General features: G+C 46.9%; 1 protein-coding gene across 6 annotated transcripts in view; it reads left to right on the forward strand.

Annotated features, from left to right (window-relative positions):
- Nucleotides 1-7,925, forward strand: part of SSH2 (slingshot protein phosphatase 2) — a 256,836-nt gene extending 248,911 nt beyond the window's left edge. For all 6 annotated transcript variants that reach the window (XM_060647808.3, XM_060647811.3, XM_060647805.3 and 3 more), the window contains one exon: nt 927-7,925. In XM_060647808.3, the coding sequence (XP_060503791.2) occupies nt 927-2,972 (2,046 nt within the window). In that variant the 3' untranslated portion in view covers nt 2,973-7,925. The remainder of the gene's footprint in view (nt 1-926) is intronic.
- Nucleotides 7,926-11,510: the final 3,585 nt, after the last annotated feature.

The raw sequence follows: 11,510 nt of genomic DNA on the forward strand, positions 1-11,510 counted from the left end.
ATAAGCCAAGTAAATCTCTCCCAGAAGGAGCCATGTCAAACTTGGAAATTGTGTGATCAGGTACAGAGTGCCCTCATGTGCTGGAATGCTACTGCCAGGAGGTGCAGGGGGAGGATCAGGAGGAAAGCTGGCAGGACAGAGGAGAGAAGGGAGCAGTGAGTCTCCAAATCAGGCATTAGATGATAACCTCATCCATCTCGCCCTATCACTGGGCATGTTGAAGGTGGCCACTGAGCCCTTGAATGGAACTCCTTTTCTTAAATAAGGTTAGAATCAAAGTGGAAGTTGAGGGGTGCCTGGGTGGGTCAGTCGGTTAAGTGTCTGACTTCGGCTTAGGTCATGATCTCATGGTGCATGAGTTCAAGCCCCGTGTTGGGCTCTGTGCTGACAGCTCAGAGCCTGGAGCCTGCTTCAGATTCTGTCTTCCTCTCTGCCCTCCCCCGCGCTCGCTAGCTCGTGCTCTCTCTAAATAAATAAACAAACAAACAAACAAATAAATAAATATTAAAAAAAAAAAAAATCCAACTGGAAGTTGATAGGCCAGAAAAGAAAAATCTCATCTATCCCAATATGGCCTAAATCCTGAACGCTAATAATCTTAGGAAAGTAAGGATTATAGGAACCTCCAAGGCTATCTGCTATTCATTTTTGGAACAAGATATTGGGTCAGAATTCTGTTTGAGTAAACAGAACAAAAGTTTAGTAGGCAGTGATTCAACCTGTAACTAATTTTGTATCTCTGCCTTTAATGAATCTGGGTTTTTTTTGTATGACAAAACAGATGGCCAGAGGACAGTCCCAGGCACTCTGTGATTTGTGTCCTCATAGCCAGAAGGTTCTCCTGGATTAGAAGATTAATAAGTACAACATCTGGCATTTTTAATTAGACTGCACTTTGCCATAACCATCTCACTGTTTCTCCCTAGGCAATCTCAGAGCTGGTCAGCCCAGATATCTTCATGCAATCTCACTCAGAAAATGCAATTTCAGTCAAAGAAATCGTCACTGAGATCGAATCCATCAGTCAAGGAGTTGGACAGATTCAACTGAAAGGAGACATCCTATCCAACCCATGCCATACACCAAAGAAGCACACCATCCATGAGCTGCCCCTGGAGAGGGCCCAGGCCCTAGAGAACAAACCTGGAAATCTGGAGCAGAATGAAGGTTCCTACACAGCCCAGCCTGAACTAGCCAAAGACTCAGGGAAGTGGGACCTAGAAGGCTGCCTGACTACACACTCATTCACCACAGAGTTGGAAGAAGAAGAACCAGCTGAGGAGGAACAAGAACTCTGGGGCCCAGGGATGCACCCGGGTGCCAAGTGGTGCCCTGGGTCTGTGAGGCGAGCCACCTTGGAGTTTGAAGAACGCTTGCGACAGGAGCAAGAGCACCATGGTGCTGCCCCTGGTTGTACCTCATTGTCCATCCGCAAGAATTCCAAGAATGAGTCTTCTGTGGCAGACCTAGCACCAAAAGGGAAGAGTGATGAAGCTACCCTAGAACATTCTTTTGTCCCCAAGGAACCAGAGATTAACAAGGGCAAAGGGAAATGCAGTGGGTCTGAGGCTGGCCTGCTGCCCCATTCCGAGCAAAATGCCATTGTTCCAGCACTAGAGCCGCTGGAGTTTCAAGAGTACCCAGGGTCAGATATTAGAACAAAGCTGGAAGGAGTCCTGAAGGATCCGAGGACTGTGGTTTCATGCCAGGGATCTGAGACACAGTCGGTCCCTCTTTCCCTTCCCAAGAAGATCGAAATCATTATGTCACCCAGTCACACTGGGCAAGGGGGTGAAAGAGCCACCAGCGAAAAGAGTGGGGAGCAAGGACTGAGGAGCGTGAAAAGGGAGAATTCCATCACCGTCCTCTGTACACTGGATGAAAATCTGAACAGGACTCTGGGCCCCGACCAGCCTGCTCTGCACCCCACACTGCTACCTCTGCCTCATTCTTCCTCTCCTGAGCACGACAGTCCCACCAACCTGACCTCTACCCTGAGCAGCCCTGAAGACTGGGACAACAGCCTGTCAGTGGCACTGGAGACAGGAACACCTTTTGTCAGTCACACAACCCATGTACCGTCTGCCAACTTGGATTACGCACATTCCCGGGCCGTAGTTCACCTGGAAGGCTTCACAGAGCAAAGCAGCACCACAGACAACGAGCCCTCTTTGGAGCAGGGCGGCTGGGAAGAAGGTCTGGACGGTGCACTCTCCAGTGGCAGTGAAGTGCCATATGAGGGCTCTCTGTTAAGGAGTGAAGACTTAAGCAAACTTGGTGATAATATTGGGGAGTTACAAGAAAAACTGGACCCATTACCTGCAGCCTGTCAACCCCCACATAGCTCTAGTAGTGACAGTATGAAGAGTGTCAGCCATAGCCTCAGTGTGGTGAAAGAGCGCACTAAAGACATCGAGTCCCGAGCGATCTGCCAGGCAGGACTCACCAAAACAGCCCAAATGCGGCATTCAGCTTCCCTTGCCAAGTTAGGTTACTTGGACCTCTGTAAAGACTGTTTATCAGATAGAGAGCCTGTCTCCTCCGAGCCCTCTCATCTCAAACTGCTTCAGCCCTTCATCAGAACAGACTCAGGCATGCATGCCATGGAGCCCCAGGAGTCCTCAGAAAACCCAGATGCCCCCCAGAACCTAGAGCCCACCAAGTATTTTATAGAGCAACTCAAAACAACAGAGTGTATCGCTCAGAGCAAGCCAGTGGAGAAGCCTATCGTACAGTATGCCAAAGAATTTGGTTACGGTCAGCAGTGTTTGCTCCCAAGGGCAGAACCCAAATTGACTAGTTCTGAAGGAGGCCTTCCTTTGCTACAACCCCAGGGACTTCAGCGTGCAGGCCCGGCTCCCGGGCTGGCTGTGGCGCCCCGTCAGCAGCACGGCAGAACTCACCCCCTTAGGAGACTGAAAAAAGCAAATGATAAAAAACGGACAACCAACCCCTTCTATAATACCATGTGATTCTGAGCCTACACATGTGACTTTCTAAAAGAAATGTTTGTAAAAGGGGCAGGTGTAATATGTAAAGAACATGCACTTTATTGGTTAATTTTACAATATTTTGGTCATTTTACTGTTCCTGGCGCATGCAGGGTTAGGGTTTTTTTCTCTGTGTATGTGTGCGTGAGAGATTGATTTGGACAGCAAGACCATTTTATCATTTTTTTATTTTTCGAAAAATCAAACCTCAAAAAATACTCATTTTCAAAGAGCACCTTTATCAAAGGCAAATTGCTGTTTTTCAATCAGCTCCCATCAGCTCCTCATTTTTGCCCTCTGAGAAAAAGCACTCTTGCTTGCTTGCTTGCTTGCTTGCTTGCTTGCTTGCTTGCTTGCTTGCAGAAGGAAGCAGATGGGGAGGGTGGGGAGGAAGCTGGGAATTGGAAATGCTCCTCTTCCCCTGGGCCTGTGTGATGATGGTTTGGTCTTCAGACCCAAAGCCTGAGATTGGGCCGAAGGGCAGCCACAAGTCTCTGAGCCTTGGGCCCCCGCCCACCAGGAATTCCCCAAGTTGGCAAATTCCGCTGTGCTTTCGAAGGGGTCTTCCAGAATCCACTTCTTCTGGTATTCCAGAGTATATCATCACAGAAAGGCACAATAGTGGCTGGCTTTGTAAACTTAGCAAGCAAATAGGGTTTTTCCCCCCAAACACATAATTTTTAAGTTCAAAGTGAACCCCAAATGAAACCCGAGGGGTCCTGTGTAGAGGAATGCATACGAGAAGAAGGAGGCGCAGTCTGGAGAGGCTGGGTCAGTGGGCTCCACGTAGGTGGTCATCCTGGCCCTCCCTGCCAGGAAATGCAAGATCCTTTCAACCAAAACGTAATAGGGACAGGTTTGAAAAACAGCAATTGAAAGTCAGTGTGTTCTTGTAAAATGAATACATTACATAGGGTTTTAACACTTCCATTACTTGAATAATTCTGTGGGCCTTCTGAGTTTAATGGCCATATTTTCCAGTTTACTTTCCTCCTTCATGCTGTTTCTTCAATGCTGCCTTTTTTTTTTAAATTTCATAGATGATATTTGAATTGTTACATTACCTATGTATAACCTCCATTGAATGCAAAGTTTTCTTACCAATGTTATCACTGTTAACACTTGACATGGGTTGTTGTTTTTTTTATTTTCCTGAAAGATTTGTCATTTCTCTAGCTTATACACAGTATTTATGTACATAATGTTGTCACTTTCTTACAGTGTTTTGTTGTTGATGTCGTAGGATCTTTTTGATTTATTCTTTTTAAAAAGAAGTAAAGCTGCAACTGGAGAAAACACACAGCACAGAAATAAAACTGATGGGTGTTGGTAGGAATCTGCAGAATATGTTGATGGTGGTTTTAATTGTTTAAATGGAGACTTCTAATCGCCAGCTCCTGCCAAATTATGTGTTAGTAACTTCCTCCTCAGAGAAACCCCTAAAGGCTCCCATTAGATCACAGTTTGACTGAAGTCTGATTTCTCTTTGAGACTGAGATCCCAGGGTAGGTTGTTTGCCAGTAGCTGAACCACAGCCAAGGAGTCTGTGAGTGTTACTGCTGGCCCAGGGTGGAAGCTTCTCATGTGGATTGGGCTGAAAGGTTGTGGGGAGCCCCCCCCCCCCGCTCCCCGCCAAGGGCAGGCACCCATTATGACTCCATTTAGGATGCTGTTGCTTTGCTGCTATTGTGGAGATCCTTAACACAGGAGCACTTGCCATAAACAAGCTTATTTCAGCTGCTTACAAGAAGCATTTAGCCTGGAATGAAACACCCTCTGCAGCTCATCAGAACTGAAGAGGTTTGCACATTGCTTCTGTTGGCTCTGGTTGATGTCCACCTTGCTGAGAGATTGACCAAGTACAGAGTTGAGTTTTGGTTTTTTGGTTCATCACAGCACTGAGAGGAAAAGGTGGATACCTAGACTGTCAAGGGAATGTCAGAGGCTGGAGTTTGGTGGGGGCAGGTAGCAGGGTGACCTGCTACAGAGAGGTGGACTGAGGCTATTCACAGATGCTCCAGGGGAGCTGTGAATCCAGTCGCTGTGTGGAAGCCATGGTTGGGTCTGACATCGCTGCCAGGAGGTGGATTGGACAGAAGCCTCCCGCTCTAGTGTCTTTATGATGTAGTAATTTTGTGTACCTGTGCTGTCCCTAAATAGTTTCCTTACATGTTCACATGTATCATCCACATGGCTTTGTGGTTCCTGGATATTTAATATGTTATGAAGTGTTTTTTTAGGTGGTATGTACCAGTGTGAGGAGGCTTGCAAGACAGGGTTATGAATTTCCAGGGCTCATCCATCTAAACGGCCCTGTCTTGTTGAGGCACTTCCACCACCGCCATTATTGATGGAGAAAAGACAGAAAGTTGTGGTGGGGTGAGAGGTGAAGAGAGTGGTGCCCGCTCATTAACCCTTTGAAATGGTGACATCCCTCACATTAAGTACAAGCAGGATCAACAGTATTGCACTGTTCTCTCTACTCCCCTGCAGTCGTGTCGAACGCTCACTATCCCTGCATTAAGTAAGAACAAAGATGGGGAAGAGATCCTCTAATGCTGTGAAGATGACTTTTTAGAAAAGGAAAAGAAAATAGTCTTGCTCTGCCTTCCTTTTTTTTTTTTTTTTTTAAATCATTTAATTTACCTGCTTAAATAAACATCTTCTACACAGGGCCTGTAATTCAACCTTGCCATGGGGTTTTGCCAGCCCTCTCAAAACTCCCACAACTGAGTGTTCTTGTGTTATATGCATAGCTGAGCGAGGTCCAGGGGAAGTACATGATGAGCACTCTCAAGGACTTCTCGGACTTTCTTGTCTTCAAACTTTCTGATAGTCTTGGGAGGCCTATTTCTCTTTTCCATTCATGGAAAACTCAGACCTGGAACAGCAGGTCTAGTAGATGGACAGGAGTAGGAAAAGTCTTGACCTCTTGCTCTCTTTATTTTGAAAGCCACCATAGTCTGGCTCTCAAGTTACTCTGGAGGAGAGAGTAAGTGTGTATGTGCGTGCACACGTGCAAATATAAAATAACATTTTGGTGCAGAGGGTAAAAGCCCCAGGAGCACACTTTAGAGCTGTAATCTGGAGGGTTACCTGGTCAGTAGGAAGGAGAGAAACCCCAACCCGTTCTGGATTTTAGAAACACTTAGGAGTGGTATATACTATAGTAGAACTATAGTACTGTAGTGGAGTAATCATCATCTCATTTTGGTTGCCTTTCAGATTCTTAATGTTTGGGATCATTCTTAGCATCCCGGGCTCTTCAGGGTCTTTAGCATTTTCCTGATTCTATACCTTTATCCCAATTCTTTCTCATTTGGGGAACTACCAAGCACTCCAAGGACAGCCTGAGGAAGACAGCCCAGGCTCTGAGGTCCCCTCCTACTGAAAGGCCCCAGACAGTTACTTTTGGATAGACCTGAAGTTTCTGAGACATAGCAGCTCACAGAAATCTTCACCCGTTCCATCTGAGGATTTCAGTTTAAAGTGATCTAAGCATGTTTGGTAAAGGTGTTTTTGTGGGAGTTGTTTTCTTTTAAGAAAGCATTATGCAAAGAGGGTTACTTTTAAGGGCATTGAAAAATTTTTAAATAAAGCCATTCTTTGGCTCTTTTTGACAACTATTTGTGGATACTTTGTTTACATTGTGATAATTAAAACATGCATCATCTTGATAGCCACTCAGTATCCTCCTCCAGGCACCCAGCCCTGGCTGTCCTGTGAGTCCTCACACAAAGCAAGGCCAGAGTGGTCAGCCCACTGGTTGGTACATGGGGAGGACCTGGAGCTAATTTTTCCGTCTGTGTCCCACACTCCTGTTTAACACTCTGTATGGAAATCGTCATTTCCCCAGTCAGTGATGGTGTGTCTTTCAGTGATGGTTATAACAGTGAATGGCTAGTGTCATTTTTGTCCAGTTTTGTTATGCTTTTTTTTTTTTTTTTTTTTTTTTTTTTGATGGTAGGTGAAATTGTAGCTCTTTCAGCACCAGTCCAACTTGAAAGTATCTTGGACCTTGTTTTCCCTTCCAGACTAAAAGGTCAAGGCATGTATTAGGCATAAATGTATTTGCTGCCTCAACTCCTCTAACACCCACTTTAGGAAAAGCCTGCCGCCAAAGCAGGAAGCTGCACACTCCTAACCCTGTCCCAGGGCTTTGGGGTTCCTTGATGCCATGGAGAGCTATTGCAAGGTGCTTCTGTACTTTTCCAGCCTGGAAGTGGTGGGTGACCGGGCCTGGCTCCTGCTATGAAAAGAAAACCAGCCTCACTTTCTCAGTGCCCCAGAGATCTAGGACAGGATTTCTAAACTGGAATCATCCCTCATTGGCTTCAAGATGCCTCAGAGGGTATATGACCAGCTGCCATCTGTGTCCTCACAGCGACACTGGTGGCAGTGTCCTCTACACATGCAGAGCTAATACCCAGGGCTTACTTCAAGCTGATGACCCAACCTGGAAACTGGGTAACTGGCCCTGAAATGATTCTCAATCAACAGGCCCACAGGGAATTGTTTGGTTTTTATGTTTTATTGGATTTTGGTTTGCCTGGCATAGCTTGAGGTGCCTTTTTTTTTTCTTTCTTTGTACTTTGTTTTGTAGGACTTGTTTTAAATGTAGGAAATAAGTCCAAAAGACTCTCCCACTGACTGTTACCTTTGCCCCAGGCCAGTCCAAACTTTTATGCTCACATTTTATTAAATAAAGCAGGTGCTCCCTGGAATCTCTGGGACCTTTCTGAGGCATTTGAAGCAGAATATAGAGTGGTCTCATCTCCTCCCTTAATCTTCCTGGTGGTTGGGATGTTCCACTTGTATTATAGGGTTTTTTTATTACTGATGTGCTCTGCTGTTTTTAAATGTGAACTTGTGCGCAAATGTGCAGATTCAATGTTCTTGTTACAGATTAAATAAATTTTTATTTTGAAGATGAAATGTGTACTTGATCAACAAAAGTGGGGTGGTGCTGGAGCAGGTGAAGGGATTGGAAGAGAACACTGATGATAAACATGGAACGATTCTCACTGATCTCCATCATGCACATTCTTAACAGTTAGCTGAACTCAGTGTGGGGGGGGGGGGGGAGGGTGTGGATCTTAACTTTCTACCTCCCACAAAGTAAAGACTGGATGGGAAATAGAATCACTAAAGATTATTTCAGACATTGTGCCTCCAATCAAGTGACCAAGCGGGAACTGGCCTGGTCACCTGAATGTTAGGAGAATGAATAAGCAAAGGAACCAAAAATTCCTCTGCCATGTGTGGTACAGAGCGACTGCTCTGGGACAGCTGCTGTGACCTGCCCCATCAGGGACTAGATTTTCTGGGTGGCTGACCGCTGGACATTAGTGAGATAGAGCTCACAGACTTTGAGCACAAGCCACCTCAGCTCACTGAGTGGTTTCCAGAAATGAGGTGTGACTTTCTAACGAAGTACAAGCTCTTAACCCCCTCCTGCGATTAGAAGCATTGAATGTCAATAGTGGAAGAAGGGAGATGAGGTCAACTGGCAGTTCTCTAAAACAGGCAGTGTGTGGGAGGAGAGATTCTCCACTAATCCCACTCCTCCATAGACCGACCCTTCAGGAGCTATTTGGTGGTGCCAGTCATCATATACAAGGAAGCACTACTGTCTAGGGAGAGCTCAGTTTCCAAATTGCTAACAATGTACTGAAGTTTCCAGAGGAAACACTGCCTTGAACTAAGATGAAGTCTGCCTGCTGCTTTCTGAATTATCCAAATCAAGTAGAAAGGGCACATCACTGGGCTCTGGCTGGAGTGCCAGAATGCATGATAATGGAGGCAAGGTCATTTCACAGATTTTCTAGGGGTTCCCAGAGTCACCAACCTGTCTAGATAAGCTCAGTCTTTCTGGCCAAAGCAAACGAACCAAATCATGTCTAAGTTCCCAGGCCACCTCTCCCAGAAAATGACTTTATGAAAAATGGAATCCATGCTTGTCTTCTACAGATTGTAGTTCAGAGCTCAGCTAATAGTTCAAATGGTTAACCACACAGGAAAGCACCAAACCCAGTGGCTTCTCCTGCTAATTAGTTCTTTATGCCTTGGCTCCACCCACCCAGCTCTCTGTCAATCTTTGGCACTCTGAAGAAAGCCAGAGGGCAGGGCTGACACATGCCTGGTCCAGGTAATTATTGCAACTCCCTGCTCCTGTACCTGGAGAGCACCCTTCCTCTCAGATGATAGAACTGAAGGCAGGATGGATTAAAAGAATCCTGCTTCCTAGTCTCAAACTCTTGTGTCTAGAATGCAGTGCTCCCGGCACCTGGATGGCTCAGTCGGTTAAGCATCTGACTCTTGACTTCCACTCAGGTCATGATCTCACAGTTTGTGAGATGGAGCCCCTTGTCTGGCTCTGCAAGTTTGGCGTGGAGCCTGCTTGGGGTTCTCTCCTTCTCTCCGCCCCTCGCCTGCTTGCTCTCTCTTTCTTTCAGAATAAATAAACTTGAAAAAGGGGGAGGGGGCTTTAGAATGGAGTGCTCTTTAAAGAGGAGGAAAGGAAAGGGAAGAAAAGGTCACTTCAAGGTAGAAGGTGACATGTCAAATCCCTTCTCTGCCAACAGGTCGTGCAGAGTTGGAAAGAACCTGACCCAGCTCTCTTTGTTTTACAGCTCAGAGAACTGCAAAAATGGGGTGATTGAGCCAGGGCTAGAGCTCCAGTTTTCTAGTTAGTCCAAGCATCCTTTGTGCCACAGAGAGTATCTCTCAGGATCAGCACTTGTGAGATAAAGTAGCATTATCCTTCAAGAGGAGGCAGAAATGCATGGTGCTGAAAAGCATGGACCCAGATGCCAGACCACTGGATAAAAGTTTCAGCTCCACCAACTACCAGTTGACTGATGGGTAAGCTACTTAATCTCTTTGTACCTTAGTTTCCTCACCTCTAACATAGCGATAATAATAATAGCTATCACAGAAGACTGTTATCAGAATGTAATTAATATGTGTAAAGACCTTAGAACAGTGTCTGGCACACAATAGGTGTGAGCTATTGTTATTAAGGAGCAACTGACTCACTCAGGTCTTTTCCTCCTAATCATGTACCTGGAATCTTTAGGTAAAAGGGAGACTCTTTGCCCTTAAGGCCCTCCATGCCACGAATTCTTTCTGGAGCACCTGTAACAGTTTCTGGTTCTGTTCCCCTACAAGCCACTGGATACTTGGAATCTTCCTGAGAAGGACCCTTGTGTGGGCCTTTGAGCTTTCCACCATCTTCCCTCCCCAGGGCTGTTCCGTTGATCCCTAGGTGTGCCCTAGAGAAGAAGAGGTAATACCTGGCCTCATGCTGGCCTCCAAGGGCCTTATGATCCAGAGCAAGAAATCCAGGCAGTGGGTGGATACTGGGTGTACAGCAGCTTCAGGGACTAGTTGTTTTTCACTGGCTGTATTTTGATTAGGTTTCTTTTTATTTCCTCCTTAGTCTTTTTTTTTTTTTTTAACTTATTTATTTTGAGAGAGAGGGAGAGCATAAGCAGAGGGAGGGGCAGAAAGAAAGGGAGAGAGAGAATCCCAACCAGGCTCTGCACCAACAGCGCAGGGCCCAACAGGGGGCTCAAACTCATGAACCATGAGATCATGACCTGAGCTGAAACCAAGAATTGGATGCTTAACCTACTGAGCCACCCAGGCACCCCTATTTCCTTCTTAATCTTGATCAGTACTCAGATCCATGGATCCCAGCGGGAGTGAATGAGGGCTGGGACTTCCCTGGAACACAGCTGGCCATCAATTCAAACAAATCCCGGAAGACTTAAGAGTCAGGTTGGGCGTCTAAAATTTGGTTGTTGAAGGCCTGTGGCAGCTGCTTCTCCTTGCATCTGGTGTTCCCATGGGGTCAAGGTGGATTCACTCCCCCACCCAGTCTTTAGGCTGTGTTCTGCCTTGCTCCATGGAATCCTCTCTAAAAGGGTGAAATGCCTACAGTGCCAACGTTTTAGGTTCTGAAGTGGTCGTTACAGCCATTAATAACAACAATGACAGTAACATCAGTGCCCCCTGTCAGGTACTCTGGAGCTGCCCTGGGCCAGCCTAGGCCCTCATCCAAGGGTTGAAATGACTCCCTCAAAGCAGTTTGCGGGACCTCTCCCCAGGAGGGTCTGGGCGTTCAGTCCCGAAGACCGGGACCGCCAGCCGGGACAGGCTAAGTTGGGAGTGCGATTGCAACAGAAATGCGGCGCGAAGGCACCTAATCTTGCTCGGTATGCCCAGCCCACCCAGGAGGCACGGAGGGCGGGAAGGAGTGCGCACAACCCGCGTGTACACATTCAATTACTTTTGACAGTTTTCTTTGGCCAGCGGACTGGCTACCGTGGCGCGGAGTCCACTGCGCTCAACTTTCCCGCCGCTGGAGGGGCGGGGCAGCTCTGGCCCCGCCCCCGCCACAGGCCCCGCCTCCGCAGGTTGATGGCAGCGGCAGCTGGGACTGCAGCGACGCCGGGCCTCAGAGAGCCGCAAGCAGTGGCTGGAGCGCTCAGACGAACACCCGGGCCCCAGACGCAG

This window comes from Panthera onca, chromosome E1, assembly GCF_046562875.1.
Source record: "Panthera onca isolate mPanOnc1 chromosome E1, mPanOnc1 haplotype 2, whole genome shotgun sequence".
In the NCBI taxonomy this organism is placed as follows: Eukaryota; Metazoa; Chordata; class Mammalia; order Carnivora; family Felidae; genus Panthera; species Panthera onca.